The sequence below is a fragment of the Lycorma delicatula genome, chromosome 6, assembly GCF_047948215.1.
Source record: "Lycorma delicatula isolate Av1 chromosome 6, ASM4794821v1, whole genome shotgun sequence".
Classification (NCBI taxonomy): domain Eukaryota; kingdom Metazoa; phylum Arthropoda; class Insecta; order Hemiptera; family Fulgoridae; genus Lycorma; species Lycorma delicatula.
In genome coordinates this window covers 149,347,958-149,369,981 of record NC_134460.1, presented here as the reverse complement: position 1 = coordinate 149,369,981, position 22,024 = coordinate 149,347,958, and the positions used below count along the sequence as shown (strand labels likewise).

The 22,024-nt window shown below is 33.2% G+C and overlaps 1 protein-coding gene across 1 annotated transcript in view; it reads left to right on the top strand.

Moving 5' to 3' along the window:
* The window catches only part of LOC142326370 (uncharacterized), a 181,880-nt gene extending 163,622 nt beyond the window's left edge, over positions 1 to 18,258 (top strand). Inside the window, exons 12-17 of the mRNA XM_075368826.1 lie at positions 1,330 to 1,436; positions 6,497 to 6,652; positions 7,665 to 7,857; positions 9,995 to 10,143; positions 11,135 to 11,293; positions 18,066 to 18,258. Of these exons, the coding sequence (XP_075224941.1) occupies positions 1,330 to 1,436; positions 6,497 to 6,652; positions 7,665 to 7,857; positions 9,995 to 10,143; positions 11,135 to 11,293; positions 18,066 to 18,201 (900 nt within the window). The 3' untranslated portion in view covers positions 18,202 to 18,258. The remainder of the gene's footprint in view (positions 1 to 1,329; positions 1,437 to 6,496; positions 6,653 to 7,664; positions 7,858 to 9,994; positions 10,144 to 11,134; positions 11,294 to 18,065) is intronic.
* Positions 18,259 to 22,024: the final 3,766 nt, after the last annotated feature.

The window sequence follows — 22,024 nt, the reverse complement described above, 5'->3', positions numbered from 1 at the left end:
CTCAGACACCGAAGGTTTCCCACAAAACCTCTTTGTATATCTATCTATATAGGAATATCTCTTCAATTAGACTACGCACTTAGATCATTACATGATCCAGTATTTAAACACCAAAACTACTACCCTCATACAAACAAAACAAGTGTTGATCGCAACAACGACAATTTTATTCTACAATTCAATTTTCTCAAAGCGAGTTGTTTCCGTCATCAACTATATCTCTCATAGTTCTGGCTGACGGCGGAAACAACACACAGTATTTACAGAAAACACATTGAGTCGCGTTGAATAAGCTAGCCGTGGTTTTTTCGTGCCGGCCACTTGCTGGCACGAAAAAACAAACTTTACAGTAGTAAAAATATTGCATATTTTATTTACACACTTATGCGAAAGTAACAACTGCACAGACTCTAACCAGAAATGTGTGCGCTCTTATATACTTTGCAAATAGCTTCTGGAATATTCCCGTAGTGTCGTGAAACGAGATGAGAGTGACGAGACTATTCTAGAAAACCCTTGCAAATAAAATGGCGCCGGCATGTAACAGTAGTTATTAAATCTTCTCACAGATGGTACGAGTGTTTCTATTTTATAATTAATTTCTTTCAAAATGTTTAATTTTAAATTTTACAAAAATTTGTTATATAACTTTCTTGTTTTATTTTCTTTTTAATTTTTCTCATTTCGGAAGGGGGGGAGCTGCACCCCTTTTCCCCCTCTGGATACGCCCAAGCATATATGTCTTTTCACAAACAATCCAGTTAGCTCCCTAGAGCATAACTTATTCTGAGCAAAGTTTTGCGACTGTGAATACAAAATTACTGTTTATTACATGTGTATCTAAACAATAAATTTGGCAAACGTCATATTTTAAGTTTGATACGAGTAAGATTTTGCATTACGTACAATAAAGTAAGATTACAGTAATGCGACCTACAAACACGCAAGTAAAAATGTTGAATTAAGTTTTAAAAACGGTGATTTTTTAGAACTTCATTAAAAAAAAAATGGAAGCTTAATTTTTTCGTTAGTTTAAAGCAGCTTATCACTGAAGCTTGCCGTTCAGATTACTGTCATATTCATTACTTAATTTGTTTTTTTAATAACAAGAATAGTTACTTTCCAGTTCAATTTTCTCTAAAATTGTTGTTCCGATAGGATTAGTAATTAATGTCACCGAATCTGAAAAATGAGAATAGTATACGCATCTTATAACATTACAGTTTCTATCGTAAATTTCTGAGGTGATTTTTAAAACTTTTAAAGGGTAAAAAGGCTTCATAAAAGGTGACAAAATTAAAATATACAATAATGCAAATTTCTTTACAGGACCTGCCAGAAGTTCTACAGGAAGAATCTGTCATCGATACTCTTCCAGACAGATCTGCTGATATTGAGAAAAGTCCTCCAAAAAGGAAGATAACAAGACCGACAATGTAATTACTTTTATTTTTAAATATATATATACATAAGCACACACTAGATTGGCTAATCTGAACCTCTAATAAGAAAGCGGTTAATAAAATAAGTTTATTTTGCACGTTTAACTTGATGTATACTCCTTGTAATTTCGCTATGAGAGCGTCATGTTCAAACATGCATGTGGTACGTTTAAATACATCGTGCTCTTAGCAGTATAAAAGAGGCGTAAGGGATTGCAGAACGTCAGTTTAGTTTCGAATATGAAGCGTGCGTTTGGTGCCTTTATTTAAATTTTTAATAGCGTAGTTTTATTGAAAATAATAGTAATTGAGGTTTCAGTTTTGTTAGTGTGCGGTCAAACGGTGTTATTTATTTATTTTTTTTCAATTAGATTCTTATGCAAAATGGATATATTTGTGAAAAAATGAAGTAAGCCATCTAACTCCAGCGAATCGATCGGTAAAAACAAGATTGTACGATAACGTTTAAATTACGGTTTTACCCTATCGGATGGAAAGCCGCAGTGCATTGTTTGAAAGCATGAAGCCATCAAAAGTAATTCGACACTTGGAAACTAAACATCCGATCCTAAAAACAAACCCTTGAAATCTGTAAGCAAACGGCTTCAATGCAAATCAAATCCTACTGGTAAAAGTACACTTGGAGAGTCTTATCTCGTATCACTAAGAATAGCTTAGATGTCCAAACCCCAAACGATTGCAGAAAACCTCATATTGGCTACAACAATCGATACGGTCAGTGTTTTTTAAACGTGGAAAAAGCAAAACAAATTGAAAAAACTTCTGCTTTTTAATAACACAGTATCAAGGCGAATCGATGACAAAGCTGCCATCTTGGCAATCAGATATTTCAGCAAGCGAGTTCAAGTGAATTTTTTAGTATTCAATTTGATGAATCTGCAGATGCGGCAAACACGTCTCGGTTCTTATATTTTGAGCGATATAAATGCGATAGGGGCAGTCAAATAAAAACAAAATATGTTGCTTTGCAAATCCATGCCTGGTCGTACAACGGATGATGTCTATTTAATGATTTTTATGAAGCTACCAAAAACTATAACATATATTGGATAAAATGTATGGCAGTATGTAGTGATGGTGCAAAGCGATAACAAGAAAGAACAGAGGATTTCTCAAAAAAAATTGAAAGATTGTCTTATACCACGAGCGGGATGGGCGCACTGTTTCCTTCATAGACATGTTTTCGCCACAAAAAATGCACAGGAAGATGTCAACAAATTCTTTGTAAAGCTATAAAAACGGTTAATTTTATTAAAACCGTTACAGAATAGGCTGTTTCTAAATTATGCGATAAAATCGGTGAAAAAAAAATTCATTTACATGCAGAAGTCAGATGGTTATCGCAGGGAAAAGTGTTAACTCGGTAATTGAAATCGCGAGATGAATATTTTTCCAGGATAAACAAAGCCATTCTCAACGTTGTTACAGAACAACGAGTATATGTCGTTGTCGGCTTGCTTAACCTACGTATTTTCGCATTTGGAATGTGAATTTAAAATAACGCGATAAAAACATTTTATTAATGACAAAGTTCACGCTTTCATTAAGAAACTTGATATTTGGATTATTCGCTTTCGAAGCAAAAATGTTGGTATGTATTCTCTCGCTTCCGATCGTATTGAGAAAAATTTGGATGAAGACACAATTATTCAAAACAGTTTGGATAGCGTAAAAATGAGTTTACGCGAGCTAAAAATTCAGCCGACGGAATATTTCCCGGAAGATAAACGAATCCGTTTGAAAATGTTGCGGCACCGGTTGATATTCACGATCGGCTCGTCGAAATCTGTGCTGATAAAACGTTACAACTCCAATACACATCTGAAGATTTAGATACGTTTCGGCTCGCTCGTCGAATTGAATATGGAAATTTAGAAAGCGTAGAAAATATTTCGCTATCTTACCTCTGCGAAAAGCATTTTTCGTCTACGGTTGCGCTAAAAACGAAATATAGGAATCGTCTTTTTATCGCTTGAAAAGTCCGCGTTTATAAAAACTTTTAAATGAAAAACGCAACCGTCTCACCGTGTAAAATGTTTATAATAAATGATTTTTTTTTCGTAAAGTGATCTCATTATTGTTTACGTGTAAAGTTGTAGGCTAATTTCGCGACCCCCAGGTTGAAAAACGCTGTTGTAGAGCGACTTACCCGTTTGTGAAAAATTTGATAGAAGTAGTCTTCAACTCGAATAACACGGTCAGGAAATACCCTAAACATAGTGATGGCGGATGTCAAATTCAAATCGATTTAATAAATCTAGAATAACATTTAGATATGAAACATCCGTTACAATTCAGTCGCGAAAATAAGATCCCGACACTACTTTTCTGTGATTCCAAACAAGAACTCCAATAGATTAAGTTTCTTCTCCGTACTACAAGGTTATCGATATACAATGTCGCTGAAGTTTAAGCACGCTTCACGGTTTCAAATTGTTGAAAGGATATGCTTTACGACAAATAATAAATTCCCCGCAAAATTAAATCCTTTAACAAAATAACTTCACGAATTAATATATTAACATACCAAACTCCATCGTTTTAAAATTTTACGTTAAGCAGGATATTATTTTTACTACAGATTAATAAGCGACACGACTACCTGAATAGTAATTTTATAGATTGCAAAACCAAAATTTCCCGCCCGTTACAGAACGTGAATGCAGGAGAAACCGACTTTCAGTCACCGTAAGTTTAGTTTTTGTTTCACATCGTTTACTACAGCTGCTTTATCGTGTTATATAACATTCAAATCGATGGGTCCTCCTTAAGCAATAAAATACTCTACCTTAGCCTAAGTTTTTTTTGTTAGTGAACAGATTTTTAAAGGAATCATTACAATCGGTTGCCGTTGCTGCTACGCACGTTATGGATGTATTTCAAGTAAGATATTGACAAAATCAAATAATTATTATTTTTAATATATAATGCGCATTTAATTTAAAAAATCACTCATCAGGAAAGAAAGGAGTGGATAAAATAATATCTTTTTTGTATTATTAAGGTAGTTCATTTTATTATAATTTTATGACATTAATTATTCCCCTTTAAGATAACAAGTTCTCACCTATTTATACATGGTAATATATTTTGATGCAGTTAAACTGAAATTTTAGCCAAGTTAAGCGATAAATCGCCTAGAAAAGAAAAACGAGAGAAAAAATGAATTTAAAAAAGAATACTAATGAGTAACAAAAGCGCAAATAAAAAGACTAGAACTCGATCTAGCAGAGGTTACTGCCCAGAAAAAACCGGCTTCTTTACTATGCTGAATACTGATGACGCGATTCCTTCTGACAGATAATATTTTGTTTACATTTTCTTCCTAATACCGTTCTAACAAGGTTTAGCATCTCTACCTTCTGGTCAAATCGATACGGTTTTAGTCGGTTTTGATTTTTTACCGTTAATAGTTGTTTTCAACTTATCTGACGTTATACGCATAAGATCGATCGGAATCTAAGATTCGTGTCTTCAGAAGTAAGTAGATGAATACAAATTTACAACAAAAAGTGTACTATCAACACCTGTGCTAGCTCTAAACAGAATGCGGTGCAGTCATTTTTCAAATCTGTATTTATCAGAAGCAGTACGCACAAATAAATAATGTACATATCGTACTCGTTTAATAACTTCAACGTTATTAAAGTTATCCGAATGTATATATTTAACTTCGATCGTTAAAAGTCACACAAATTTCACGGAGAAGATATTTCTCTCCATACCTTAGAGAAAGCGATTTCATCGTTCGATATATTTTTTTGTAATATTGCACAAAAATTTCTTTCATGGTACTGTTAAATTCTAATCTTAATCAAATTTTCCTATTTATAGATGTGTACGCCAAAACCAAACTCGATTGTATTTTGTACAATTAAGTAAAAAATAAAAAAAACATATTTAATCTGACCGACCCGATCGGAAAAAACAGATACAAACGAATAAGCTCTGTATTCTTTTAAAAGCGTAAGCGACATCCACATAATCGAATAACAAACCGTCCGGGCCCCGATTAGTTCAACTATACAAAATTGTTTTTAGTGAAAAAATTGTTCCAGATTTTTTTTTCTGCGCATTTTAAAAGTTCAGGAAAGATACCGTAATACCTCAGAATTACGAAATATTATATATTTGGGTAAAGTTAAACGAAATCTACTAAAATGACCTTGAAAATTCACATTAATTTCTTATAAATGTACGAGAGCTAATGATGTATATTTATAAATATAGATATCCGATTCGGTCATCTATACGTTAAAAATGTAATTTAGAATTTTCTCTTAAACCGATCTGGATTAACAGGTTTAAAATCTGTTACGATAAGTTTTAATTTGGAATACCCGACAAGGATAAAAAAAAATAGTTTTTCAACTCGGCTGAAAATTATTGAATCGTGGGAAAACTTAAAAGAGCTCGACTATATAATACGCGTTATAGAAAAATGTAGTTAATTTATAACGTTTTAAAACCCTGAAAATAACGCCGGCACGTTTCTCTAAAGCGCAGTTCCTTTTTAAAATAACCAGATGAAAAACAGCGCTTCAAAATGTTTCACTCGCATCGTATCTTACGTAAATGGACCGATCGGTTATAAGCTTTCTTTCTTTCTTTTTCTTTTTCCTGTTTAGCATCCGGTAACTACCGTTTAGATAATACTTCACAGGATGATATGTATGAGTGTAAATGAAGTGTAGTCTTGTACATTCTCAGTTCGACTATTCCTGAGATGTGTGGTTAATTGAAACCCAACCACCAAACAACACCGGTATCCACGATCTAGTATACAAATCCGTGTAAAAATAACTGGCTTTACTAGGACTTGAGCGCTGGAACTCTCGGCTTCCAAATCAGCTGATTTGGGAAGACGCGTTCACCACTAGACCAACCCGGTGGGTTGATCGGCTATAAGCTGAGAGAAAACCTAACGCAGAAATAATTACTACGCACCCCGTTAATGAAAATACACCCGCAAACCAGTAATTTAATTGTAATAATTGATTAGTACGATACCAATTTTTATGTTTTATACACAGGAAACCAGGAAGACTAAGGAGAGGAGTTCCAGGAAAGGATATCACAAGATTAGAGGCTTCAAAAAGTCCAACTCTTTATCCTGAATCGCTTCCTCCGTTCGATCGTCCCAAAGAAGGAATCAATAAATGTTTAATGCAGCTTGAAAATCCGGATTGGTATGAAAAAAGTTTTAAATGTTTTTTTTTTATTTTAATATTATTCGTTATATGTAAGATATAGGCTGTATGAAGAGTAAAAGCCGTGACGGATCTACGGACGTAGATCCAATTTTCCAAACGCATCTACGCAAATAAAATTGCACGTTAACGTAAATTAAAGATCGATATTCAAAATTATCTGACTTTAGAATCCCTACAGAAGAATGTAACTTCATATTTTGTAATGCATTTTAGGGAATTAAAAATAAAATTATATACTTGATATTGTATAATAACGGTGACAAAAATAAATTACATTAGAACGATTAGAAAACTGCAATATTTAGAAATATAAATCCTTTGCCTTTCTCTAAAAAATAAGACGGTGGGTTAACGGTAACTTAATAGCGTAAAACTATTAAGTCACCGTAAAAAAAATTTCGGCCGAACAAAAAATTATATGAAAAAAAGAATCTATTCGACACGTAGAGCTTTATACGTGGAGATGGATCCGACATCAACTTTTCTGTAATCGGTCGTTTGTTTACTATAGATTTTCAAAAATAAGGTGTCGTTTTGTTTACGACGAACAGCTTAAGGTTTTTGCCAAAAATAACTATTTTGATAACAGTAACCGTTAACAGAAATAAAAGATTTAAAAAAAATGAATGTAGCCGCCGTTTGAAACTAGGTAAACTGTTTACACAGTAACTTTTTATTTATTAAAGAAAGTTACAGATTTCTCAAGGTAACCTTGAGATTATAAATTTTTCTTTAACAAACACAAAATTGCAGACAGAATGAAATCGCCGTATATCGATAAACGCTTTACACGATTAGATAATAGATGTTTCACTCAGAATTAACCTTGCTGATCTGAGCAAATCGTTTTACGTTGTATACATAGCTTATAGCAAGACTAAGACTTTGGGGAATAAACCTGTTCCGTACTACTATGTAAAGATTTTATCACCTATTTTATATATATATGCTATGTATGTATGTGCGTATGCTTTTTTTTACATTTTAGGGAGGTAACAATCCAGGGTTTGCAGAGCGTAATCAGATTAGCAAGACATCATCCTTCGTTACTTACTTCACACATACATACAGTCTGTGTGGCTCTTGCAAGACATATCAGAAGCTTACGATCGCAAGTCGCAAGAGCAGCATGTCAAGCTGCTGCATTATTATTCGCGTTATTGGGACGAACACTTGAAAACGTAAGTAAAATAAATACGGGTACACTGAAATTTTTATCTTTATTAATAAAACTAATCTATTAAAAAATATAAAATCCGATTTTAGAAGAAAACTCTCAAACTGAAAATATAACATACACCGTAAGAATAACATTTTAAGCATTATGATCTCTGTAAAAATATTCGTCCCGGTAACTAACATTGTCCTTTCCAAAATTAAATAACAATTTAAATACACGTTACAACTTTTTATCGATTTGCCGACAGAAATTAGTCGAAATAAAACTGTAGAATTATAAATTTGTAAAATTAAACGCGAGGGTTGTGCGGAAAGTTCTTAGCCTGAGAAAGAAAAAAAGTTTTTCAAATTATTTTCTATTTTTCAACGTAGACGTGGCACCAAATGTTTTAATACTCTCAATATAATGCGCAACTGTACAAAATTAATGGAATTTGAGGTTAATCTTTGTCCAGACACCAGTTTCTTCAAGTTGAAATTTTAAAATAAGCGATTACTTCTCGTCTCAAAGTGAGAATTTTACACGCGATGTAAATTTTAACTTAATTTCTTATTAATTTTTTAATCCTTACCTAATAAAAAAATATATACAGACTGCGTTAAAATAATAAACAAACTGCGCGTACAAGTGTTCAGGAGGCTGGTACATTAAAAAAACTATTCTTCGTTAATCGCGCGCTAAAATTATTATATCTACTTTAAATTTAAAGTAATAGAAATTTTGAGTTTTTTAAAGTTATGAAATCGTCAATCGCCTACAAACAATAAAAGTTCATTAATATCTTAGATTAAATTTCTACGATATTAAACAAATAATAAATTCAGTTCCGTTTTTGTCATATGATTGCGAGAAATCTGTATTGCTGTCGGTATTAAAGAGATATAACAGGAGGCTAGATTTTGTTTCCTATTCTATTATCAGATTCCCAATAAATTGGTTCAACGGTATCAGTTACATATTTACACTCTTACATTTTTCCCATTGTTGCCGGCTCGTTTTATCGATGGCTTTTAAGGATAGATTTTTTAACACCAGATATTTCATTAAAAAACAGTTGAACTAAGCAGCATTTTGATATTCTTTTTCAAAGACGCGGTCGGAATTCTTTCCTTTTTACACGAACGATAAGGGGCGTTGACTAAGTCAATAACCTAATAAGGTTATCCTCTTCCACAGGAGGTAATATATCGCTAAATCGTTCCTCGATAAATAAAATTCGTGTACTTTTTTTTCTTTAATTGACCTGCTCTTTAGGAGACCGTAACTCATTAACTAGATTTATACTCGCGAATCACGTTGTACTTTGAAGCGCCACAACTTACACTTAACGGCTTATTAACGTCATCCGAAATCAACGCCGCTGGATTATTCTGTAATTAGCTTTTGTAAGCGTTTAAAATGTGTTTTTCCGCACGAATTGAGGGCTTTTTTTCGCAGGGGATATCAATAATCATACATTATTATCGGTCGAATCTCAGACACGGTGTCAAAATAACGGTACAACTCGAGTCGAACGGACACAAATGTAGGAATACATTACACTCACGTTCCAGTTAACTTAAAAAATTTTCATTACCGGTATTAACTTTAAATAAGTAACAGAAATATAAAAACGAACACGAAAAGAGTGAACCGAGAAATATTATAAATTTATAAACGTTTGGTTACACGAGTACTATGCGACGAATAATATGAATAACGATTACGTTATATATACGTAGATACGGCCGCGTTCTGAATCGGCACCGACACCAGGAACGTGACTCGGTAGAAACATCGTGAAATCATTAACGTAAACGCAAAGTTTTGTTCTTCGAATACGGGATAGGTCAGCAAGTAGACGGTTCCAGATCGTCTGAAGTATTTCAATAAAAGTAGCATCGCCGGAAAAGTATGCGAAGCAAGAATAAATATGCTTGATGTCATAGATTCAAGTCGTGTTTAATAAACCGATCCCCATTATCGATTAAATTAAATATCAGAGTGCAGTTTCCTTAATATGGACAAAATACATATTTTACCGATTTTTATAGATTAAAAAAAAGAAAAAAAATGCTTTTTTTTCTTTTATTGTATAGCTTATTTATTATAATAGTAATTATATTACTGACATTCTAAAATCCTATTTATTGTTTCAGGATGTTGAAGATTTGGCATCCGCTTTGTTTAGTCGGACAGCTGATACAAATAGATTTTTACGAGGCGACTGTAGTCACGCTTTAGATTCTATGATTGAAAATATCAGTCCGGTCAGAAGCTTACCGGCGATACTTTCGAAGGGAGCTAAGTAAGTTTCTATTCAACAAAAAAAGTTTTTTTGTTTTTAATGAAAGATAAGTTACTGTCATGCGCTTCAATTTTTTTTTAAATTTTGGTATCCGTGATAAATCTTTTAAAAAAATAGCGCACGGGTTTTAAATTTATTACAATGTATTTTAAAGTGGAATTATAAAAATAATTTGCAAATCTGAACTAGTTGTCACTGTAAAATCGAGCTGAAAAAAGCTCCGATTTAGAGTGAAAGCTAGTTTGGACTCCGGTAAAGGTTTTAAACTTTATCGAATCTAATTTACACTTTTTAAATTAAATAATTTTAAGTTAAGCTTAAATAAATACTACTTCGATGTAGAGATTTTCAAGTAATAACCTTTTTTCCACATAAAATACGATTCATCTTTTATTTAATCCATTATTTGGCGATTCGCTTACATACCGATAAAAATTATAATTATCGAAAATGCTCAACGAAATGTTCAAAATGGCATCCGCATAAAATAAAGTAACCCTTACGCACGGTATATATTATATTGTCGGGATGCCATATTGAACAGTTTCCTTTACAATTATAATTGTTATCGGTACTTAAGCGAATCGTCAAGTAATGGATTAAATAAAAGATAAATCGTATTTTACGTGGAAAAAGTTTAATTGAAAATCTCTATCGCAGTAATATTTATTTAAGTTTAATTAAAATGATTTAATTTAAAAACCGTAAACTAAATTCAATAAACTTATAAAGTCTTTACCGGAGTCTTAACTAGCTTTCATCCTAAATTTCAACCGACTAAATATTTTTCTTAGTTTCTCGCCTTAGAAATATACTTACCAGAACTATAACCGTAAACTTTTTAAGTCTTTTCGGAGAACAACGACTCTCTGAGAAAAGAACCTTCTGAAAAAATGCATAATTAGTTCTGTAAGGAGAGTATAAATTTATAATTTTTTGTATATCGACGTTAATCGTTTCACTAATTTTATTGTTGTATTTATTTGATCAGACATCAGAATGCTGTAGTACGAACAGCAGCGTGCCGTTTGCTGGTCGACTTATGCAGCCGTATGGGAGCTGACAGAGTTCTTCTTCTACCTCGTGATATCAGAGATGGTATTTTAAATACAGGCGCTAAACTTCTCTTAGAAGGAAGCCTTGATACAAGGTAAGTATTCTATGAAATTAATCGATAACTTACCGTGTTTTATTTCTATAACATTCAGGAGAACGAACTAAGGATTAAATTAACATTTATTCGACCTGGTTACGATCGTTTCAGAAATTTTAATAAAAACTTTATATTCTGACCTTGTATAAACTACAGGTGCAAAACTAACATAATTTACAGAATATGTAGAAAATGATGTCCATTTGCTTCTATGCGCCGGTCTTCTAGCTGGCGAAGAGAAAGAACACTGTCAAATGTCAACACATTTGACAGTGTTCCTAGCAACTGTACTCTGTTTTCTGGACGGCATCGATAATGTTTGTCAATTCCTGCAGGGTGTATGAACTGCTCCTATAAACGATTTCTTTGTTAAACAAAGTAACCCCGCAGAAAGAAGTTTGCACTAGTCAGATCAGGGAATTTTGGTGGCCACAATCTTTCAATGATTTTTCTACCGAAAAAAATCTTGCAGCATCACCATAGTAGAGCGATTTATACGGCAAGCGGTGCTGTCCTGTTGCAACCGGCAGTCACGCTCATACTTTTTACAGCAAGGCTATGAATTTTTGGTTTGCTAGGCATTTCTCCTGCCACCACCCCATTCGGTCGCCATAAAGTATAAGATCGAATGTCAGTGCCACAAACGGCTACTGAGCCTCGAAACAGTTTAGCGACCAGTGTCCTAAATAACTTCTAGAGCTTACCTAACAGCGTGAGCGGACTAAGCGCTGTGCCATACATCAGCGGCTTACGCGTCCCAACCGCTCACTTATCATATATTTACTAAAATGGGAAGGACATCCTATCAACTACGAAAAATATATATGACATCCATAAATTAAAATTTACTTCGTCTAGACGGCAATTCGCTCCCACGCCTAGGTCGCTGAATGCCAGCAAGTACCTGTCCACCATATTAAAGCGCTTGGAGCTTTAATTGGCTGGTGGTCAGCCATATATATCTCTAGGTCAACTTTACACAGTAGGAGTCTTTTCCCTTAGGTAAATTACTGATGTCCTGAGGCAACCGCATCAAGGAACTCCCACACGGTCCGACAATGCGCTCTCGCCACATTGACTTGCCGCTTGTGAGTGGCAAATTTTCCCCTTGATCTCTAAGTTCCAGAGTGGTCCGGTCTCTGCCCCCCCCCACCCCAAGAGCAAGGCAGTCAAACATCAGGTGTTCGTTTGACTGGACCTCCCCGTAGACGCACAGCTCATCAGCTGCCAGGCGGAACCGAAGTAGATATTGATTTAAATTAACTGGTTGCTGAGCACTCGGGCACCCGTTTCCCTTAAATGCGAGCTCGAGGCACCCCATCCCCCCCAGCTGTATAAACGGTGTCCCATTCCAGCTGCCATGTTTCCTTTGCGAGGCTCTGCAGCCTCTTCCGCAGGCGGGAGATGGGCAACTGAACGAAATTTAGAACCGGTGCATTGTGATCACCGTTCCGCCCCGGCTCGAAACCGCATACCACATACCTCGGCCTCTTCGCAATCTAAACATGGCTGCCTGAATTTTCACCGCTATATCGACTGGGGAGAGTCTTTCCCAAAACGGTTGTAGCCTGGTAGGAGGTTGTTCTAAAAACACCAGTGCATAAAATTAAGGCTCTGCGCACTCCTTAAATTTTGAAGAAATGCTCTATTCATAACCAACCTATGCGCACAAACGGGCGCCGTGTAAAAAGTCATGTTTTCGAAGACACGTCGGTACACCATGTACGTTTGGCGGCCCGACAAACCATAGTCTTTCCGAGCTTTGTAAATCATTGAGACGGCGTCCGCCGCTACTTGCCTAATGTAGTTGCTAAACAGCAACTTTTCATCTAATAAAACACCTAGGTACTTTAAAACTCTAACTCGGTTGATTACACATGTTTATATTTAATATGCACGATAATTTGTCTGCACCCTTGAGAAGCGTGTACTTCGTCTTGGGCACAAATCTTTAAATTTTGTATGTCCATTCAGCCCTCTGCGGTTGACAAGGCCGCCTGCGCCCGGTCTTCTAGCTGTGGTCGTGAATTACCACAAACTAAAAGGAGACAGACATCGACGAAAGTCTGGACCGTGACTTCTTCTGGATGTCCATCCCAGAAATCCGTCGAATACCAAGTTCCACAGCAGGGGACCGAGAACGGAATTCTGCGGGCTTCCCTTGGTAACGGATTTTCCACAACTAGGTGCGCATCCTTAAACAGAGCCGTACGGTTAGACAAATAGTCACGTACCACGGGCCTGCAGGGCTATGGGAACATTGCGGCGTTCCAAATCATAGAGGACAGAACTGAAACACAAGGAAGGAAGCCTTTATGTCTATAAGAATTGCCAAAACATATTTACAGTCGGCGCTTTCCGCCTCGGCAAGAGCATTTAAGATAAAATTCTCGACGCGAACCCCTTTCGTGAAGCTATACTGGCCTCGATTTAGAAAACAGTTCACCTCAATGCTTTCCCAGAGCCGTTCCACAACCAGCCCTTCAAGCAACTTGCCGATTACCGGCAAGAGGCTGATGGGGCGATAACTACTGACCTCATTAGGATCCTTACTTGGTTTTAAGAGCACCCTTACCAAAGCCACTTTCCAACAAGTCGGGAAGCAATCCCAGTTTAGGCAACCCGAGAACAGCCTGCCAAGCGGCTCTCTTATGACAGGCAGCAGATGGTGGAATATATCCGGGTCAAGTTGGTCAATCCCCGGTACCTTTTGAGGCAACGAAATGTTTGATAATTTCTTGGTAAACGGCAGTATCTATGGTTTTTTCTCCAAAAAGTCTTATTATTCGTAGCCCTGAAACTGCACACCGTAGGGGAGAATCAAAGAAAATGTGCGGGTTTTTCGTTCTCCCGATACGAAACATACCATTAACACACTTGCCAACAAAAATCACGCTTTGTCTGTGAAAACTATTTGAACTCAAAATACGAATGTTGCCTCTAATGAAGTTCTTGAACCGATGACCTTTTATGTAATCGGCATTAGTTTACTCGTAGAAGATCTGCATTCGATAGGGATATTTCAGCATTCTACTCGCTGCAGCGTGGGCTGAAACCTAGTGAAATATTATTTTCCTGGCTTCACAAGATTTACTAGATCTTGCTTGTAACTGCAGCCTTAATATCTTGTATGAGCTGCCTCGTTAAAACTGAGATGTGACAAGACACGTTTCCAGTCTAACATCGAACCTGTTTTACAACATTTTTTTACCAACTTCTGAAAAACACTTTTCACTAGCGTTTTCTTTTCAAATTTCTCCCTGAACTTTTACTGACACACAACATGAGATTTCATCTTTAAAACAGTTTCCATTATGAAATTTGTATTTATTGTAAAAACAAGTTAAAGAATGTAAGTATTTTACATACATCCTTTTTGTATGTTTTTTATACACAAAAATTTGCCTCAGTGAAGAACAAATACTTCAGCTAATCTCCAATGTATGTAAAATAAAAATCTTAAAACGTATTTACAAATCAATATGAAATTTATAGTCATTTATTGCAGGAGCGATAAAAAATGCTGAATAGCACAGGTGAAACGAGCTTTCAGTCAGAAATATAATTTGCTTAATCAAAAATTAATTTAAACATCAGGAAAACATTTTGAAAGTATGTTTAGAGTGTATCTTTATATAGAAGTGAAACTTGCACGATTGCAGTACCTGAGAAGAAAAGATTAGATTTTAAAATGAGATGCTGTAGAGAATGCAAAAATCAGATGGGTGGATAAAGTGACAAATGAAGAGTAGTTGCGGAAAATTGATAAAGAAAGAAGCAGTTGGATATAGTTAAAAGAAGAGACAGACTTACAGGCCACATACTAAGGTATCCTGGAATAGTCACTAATACTGGAGGGACAGGTAGAAGGAAAAAAATTGTGCAGGCAGGCAAAGTTTGGAATATGTAAAACAAATTGTTAAGGATGTAGGATGTAGGGGGTATACTGAAATGAAACAACTAGCACTAGATAGGGAATCTTTGAGAGCTGCACCAAACCTGTCAAATTAACAGTCATTTTTATTAACAGCCAGTACCTCATGTTAAAGTTCAGTTCATATATGCTTTTAGTAAATCTTACCAGCATTTGGAATATAAACTGGAATTACAAAACAACATTATCCAGTTTTATCTCTAAGTACAGTCTGAAAGAAAATCTGAAATAAAAGTTCCATTTTATAGTTAGCATCTTTTAGCGTAGTATATCTTTAACCTTTATAATTTACACGTAAAAAGCATTAATTAAATAATCCATACTTATTTTTCACCCTAACAAGAGCGGTTAAAAGTAAAGGTTAAATTTTTTTTTTAGATACTACTTTCAGAGCTGAATTAAAATTTTTTATGTTACAGTATCTATTATTAGGTCATTTTTTAGAATGTTGGAGTAATCATTTATGTTAAATTTCAAACTTTTAATCACAGTATTGTAGATTCATATGTACAAGGGGATACTCAAAAGAAGGGGACTTTTGCAAAGCAAATAATCTAGACATACTAATACATAGACATACATAACTATGAATTCTACCACTAGTTATACCAAGTTTACAATGTTCTGTGGCAATTTGTCAGGTATCATTGCTCTCTATTCTATGTAAAGCATCCATCGGTTTTGTTTAATGCTTGTTAAATGTGTCCTATGACTTGATGTGTCCTATGGATGATGATACAGAGCAGAGAGCCTGCATGACATTTTGTTTCCTCTTAGGGAAACTGGCTGCTGAAACAAGAAAAGATGCTTCAAAATGTTTTTAAAGGAAGGTTTTTAAATGCTAAACCTTTGCCTTTAAAGCGTGAAAAACCTTTGAAAACTTTGACAGGATTTATTTAAAGGTAGTTAAATCATAAAAACCAGAATACAGTCTTCTTGACAGAAGACATTATAATGGCCATTAATCTTTAACAACTAATATTGCATTAATAACAAGATATGACAAGTCTAAGGTTTATAAAATTCCATTCCCTGTAATACTGTTCCTGCTTACAATAGAACTACGCCAACAACTTAAGAAAGAATTTAATATCAATTCAGAATTGGCTACAATAACTCGAACAACTTCCCACATTCACCCACAATCCACACTGCAATGCTTGTGACATCACTTTATATGTTGTTACTACATATTGACTGATAACGCTGTCTAACACATCTCTTGACAATCGCATCTGATACATCTCACTTACACTCCTTAAGTATTGACTTTATCCCTTGTCTGAGGAGTCATATATACTGACCTGCAGATCCGGCCACATTCCTTACCAGTTGAAGCGTTAGAATTATTGTTCACACAGAATTTGCTTCCCTGGACATACAGTAAATCAGCATTTTTACTTTGTGTGCGAGTATATAATGAAAATCCTTGGAAACTGGTTTTTGCACCGATAACAGCACTGAACATCACATCAAATGAACAGTTTTTGTAAAAAAAAAAAAAAACACAAGATGACTGTTTTTCCCTAGCCCTTCCTACTTGTTAGATCTTGCTCTGTGCAGTTTTCTTCTTCTTGCATATTAAAAATGAATTCTAAGAGAAGTGTTTTTGTACCGTGGAGGAAATCTAAGCTAAATCACTACAGGTCTAGACAACATTCCTCTTCAGGACTTGTTTGCAGCAGTAGGAAATTTGTTGGGACAAGTGCATTCAGTCACAGAATGAAAATTTTGAATGAAATTAATGTTTCAGTAAGTAAAAGTTATTAAAAAAAAAGATTTTTAACAATTTCACTTATTTTTGGGTACCCTATGAATGAAGAGTAGAGAATATAACTTTTATCCCATTTAACTCTTCTAAGGGTGGTATTAAAAAGTATGCTTAAATTTCAAAATGTTGGAAAACTCAGTAAATTCCAGAGATAATTTTTGCTCATTTTTCCTAAAGAGCTCCTTAAGACAAGCCTTTTTACTATTTAGAAGATAAGGGAGATTAGTGATGGAAAGTCAGTAAAGGAATTTTTAATTACCTAAATAAAAGGATATTATACAAATAAGTATAAAATGCTTTTTTTATTACACTAGAAAGAAATATCAGAGAATAATTTAAAAAATAAAGATTACAAGAAATTTTTAGCACAAATTTCTTGAGGGCAGTCATCACTTTCTCTGGTCTCTTAAGAAAATAAACGTAATATCAATATAAATGTATAGTTCATTGACAACAGTAAAGTAAAATTAACTTTTTTTGGCACCTTCCCAAACAATAAGCGATTACCTCCATCTGTAAGCACTGTTAATCATATCATTCTGAAAATATGTATCGCACAAAACTAACTGATCGAGTAATAAACAATAGCACCAATCTTAATAAAGAATCAGAAGAAAAACAATAAAGAAGCCATGAAAAATTTCTTAAATTGATGAAGTATAATTAATCCAGTGAATTACAAGGGGTTCTGTTTACATTGAAATGTTCAACCCAGTTGATTATAACCTCAAGTAACTCTTTTGATAAAATTTCTATGATTTATCTCAAAGCTGCATTTTCAATAAATGCTCCTCTTTTTCAAATATAACTAACGACAATCAAAATCTAGATTAGAACTACATTATCACATTTCAGGAATGATTGATTTCCTAAATATGCATTTTTAAACATATTGCTTTAAATAGAAATATTTAAATTTTCCAGTATAATATAAAAATCAAACAGTATTTAGTAATTGAAATGTATTTTAGAATTTTAAATGCAAGAATGTGTTAAATAATAAACTACATTTGTACTACTAACTGTACAATAAATATATTTTCTTTACTTTTTTCATTTAATAGGAATTATGCAAAGGAGTTGTTTACAGTATTATCTAAAGACAGCAGACTTCCAGCAATAATGTCAGAAGTTATTCCTAACAGTTTAATGAGAAATATTAGCAAAACTTTGAGCAAGTTACAGTTGAAGAAGAGTTAATTATAATTAATGTAAATAAATAATTATAGCATGTTAAGATATAGTTATACCATTACATTTAAAATGTCACATATCAGTAATTTTATTCTTTTTTTAATGTTTTTGAATGGTTGTAGCTTTAAATTAAAATTGCAGAATTTAAATCATAAAATCTAAAGAACTGAGCGGTAATGGTATAACTATCAAGTAGAAAGCTTTTGAATCTTTTATTTTGATATTAAGACTTAAGTAGCATTCTCTTTGATAAAGAATTTATTAACATATTTTAAATCTAGAACTTCAAAAAATTAATTACTTATGGTGTATAGTATACATTTAAAAATCAGAAATTGCTGTAAAAATATTTTTCATCTGTAAAAAGTAATTGTGAATATGACAAACTGCTTAAGGTTTAATAAATACAGGTTGATTAAGGTAATGATACCAGTGCCTTTCTGAACTCAGTCTACTAGTGAAAATAATGAAAAAAGTATATATAAACATGGATCCAGAAACGCTCCATTAACGAGTTATGCTAGCGAAAGATTTTGTCCTGATTCTGGAGCAAAGCAAGAAATTAAACTGTACTGAAATTCTAAGAACCCAAATCAAGGGGTAAACTTAATGGTTTCTTATGGTTTTGACCTGACAAATTTAAAAATGAGGTTCCAAAACCATATCTCTACTACTTTTCATAATATCCAATGTAAAAAAGAAAATTTGTCTAAAACATGATTATATAAATCTAACTGTGTTACATCAGGTGACATTGGTGGGATGGAGTACAGCCTGCCATGGCTAATCCATCGCTCAATTTAAATATGGAAATTGCTCATTTAAATATGCCCATATGACACATGAGAAGTGAGGCACACAATCGTGCTGAAAGTAAATGTCAAAATTTAGACAACCTGGGAGAGAGAATGGTCCAATTAGTTGACTGAAAACTAGACCACACCACACATTTATTTAAAATCAGTGTATTATGTTTTACTTCATGCGTGGATCGACTTCTGCCCAAGTGTATTTTGTGTGAAGGTTATTGATACCGTGCTGAGTAAACTGAGCTTCGTCAGTAAATAAAATGAACATGTACAATCGGCAGTTCAGATTCAATCAGTTGCAATATTGCAAATACTATGTCGATGTATTCCTCAGTTGTAAATAACAAAGGCATTGTTGCAGTATGAACTAATTTAAACAAACACACACTTAATTGTGTTACCAACTTACAAAATCATAATTTCTCAAATTTTCAATTTGACAATGAATTCAAGTAAGATTCATAAAACTTTATTGTCTGAATAAGATTAGTACCTTTTCTATTTTATTTTTCCTTTAATATAACACTATTCTTTGTATTATTGCACTTTGTAGGAAAATAAGCTTTGTACGTGTAATCTCTTAGTTTTCATGTGTTAAGTGTAAGTAATACAATTAAATTTCTTGAACTTTTATTAATTATTTATTGAGCTATTTTATTTACATCAATTTTCTCAGACTTAAATTATCTACAAGTTTTGATAATAAATTTTACATATTTATTAGTTGTTTAACACAGTTTTTGTATTACAAATGTAAAAAATAGTTAAATTTAAGACAAATTTTTCTGTTTTACATCTGGAACCTATTCTTTCAATCTGTCAGGTCAACAACCGTAAGAAACCATCAAGTTCACAACTTAATCTGGGTTCTGAGAATTTCAGAACAGTTTTATTTCATTTTTTCCTAATAATTAGGATGAAATCATTCACCAGTCGTAACTTTCTAACGGAGCATTCCTGAATCCATGTTTTGGACGCTTGTCATTATTTTAGCGCTGGTAACAATACGTGAATCACTCTGTATAAAAGATAATTACCATCAATGAAAGTAGTGTTTTTTAGAAAAGTACATGAGTCAGCTTAATATTTGTTCTAAAAAAATAGATTTCTATAGCCTATTATTAAAAAAAAATTGGTTTTCAAAGCAAGGTTCTCTAAATAAAATATTACTACACAATATCAATTTTTCTTCTCCAGTATTTGTATTTTCATAATAATCAGCAATTAAATCATAAGTACTTACTGTCTTATATATCTAAAACCTCTAATTATCTTTCAATATACACTGACAGATAAATCATGAGAAAATATAATTGGATAAATATATATATATATATATATATATATATATATATATGAATGTATCCAAATAGAAATTTATAAACACAAACTAAATTCAAATTATACTTTGTACAACATTGATTAAACCTGACTTCAGTTGCCTTTTAAAGGAGGTAGCCCAATACTTAACATCCCAGAAACATTTCAGCCTTCTGATGCAGAGTTTAAAGGTTAACAATTAAAACAAGTATTACAGTAAAACCTCTCTAATTTGTCACATTCCATCATTTATCACTCATCTGAATATGTACATGTATTTTTTAACTGTATTCACACACAAAAACTGAAAATAGATTATAGTCTATTCATTTGGTCTTTTTACTTCTAAAGAGTAGTTTCTTGAATTAAAATAAATATATCATATATACGTATAGATTACACAACAGACAAAAGAAGGTGCTGCTGATTCCAAATATAAAATTTTAAGTGAGAGTTCTTCAGCTGAAAAAAACTCACTGACTTCCTACAATGTTAGTGAAAAAATAAATTTGAACATATAATCTCAAAACATTAACCTAAGTAATTAGTCTGTTAAGGAAAAAGTTTAAACAAGAGATAAATATCAAAAATTAAAAAACATGACTGCCGAAAAAAATCATTGCTGACAAACACTGCTCTGTGTTCTGGTTTGGTTCCTTCATGATTTTGTATTATACTAGCAAATACTCAATTTGAATTTTTACAATCAAAGATTGGTTGTGAAGATATAACATTTCTGAAAAACAGCAATATGTTAAATTGTAATGTACCTGTAGCATGCAAAAGTTAGCTTTCAACCTACTAACAAACAACCCGTTTGAGATGTTGTGCTTGCATACCTCACTCACAGGCTCCACAGGAAGCCCACCCTTTTAAACAGACATTTTTAAATTTATTTAACCAACTGACAGTGATGAAGGCTCACAGTTTGTTAAATCATTTCATTAAAGTTTGTGCGTCAACTGGTAAATATCCACTACTAAATAAATATATATTTATATAGCCTATGACTACCAGTAACATAAGGATTCCAACATGATGTCATACATCTACATCGGTTCGGCCATTGATCTGCTATGGTGGAACAAACATACATATATACAGATACACCTTAAATACTAGTACAGCACACCTCTTTTTAGGCAGTCATGTAAAAAGCATTTATAATCTATATTTATACTGCAAATGCTGATGATTAATTCAAAATATTTAATAATTTCATCATATAGTTATGCCATACTATGTCAAATCACCATAAGTATTTTTTTAATACAAAAAATAGCATATATAAACAATAATTAAATGAAACCATAATGCAATTATAAATATTATAAACATTTGTAATTTATATATTAAGTTTTGTATGAATATTAAACTAAATAGGTATTAGAAAAAAAATGATTATTTTATGAAATAAAAATATTTTAATAAAAATACATGATTAATAAAATAAAATCTTGCGTAATTACATATTTATTTTTGGAAAAGAAATCCTCTACTTTCTAAACCTGAGACCTGTACGAAGTCTGAAACTCAATAAGACATTCTTGGATCAGCCATTAAGGCAGATCCTAAATAAATAAATAATTATATATATATATAATTTATATATATATATAAATATATATACGCACTTCCTTTGTATAACATTATGTCCATACATAATATGTCCCTAGTAATATCAGGACTTGTTTAAATGA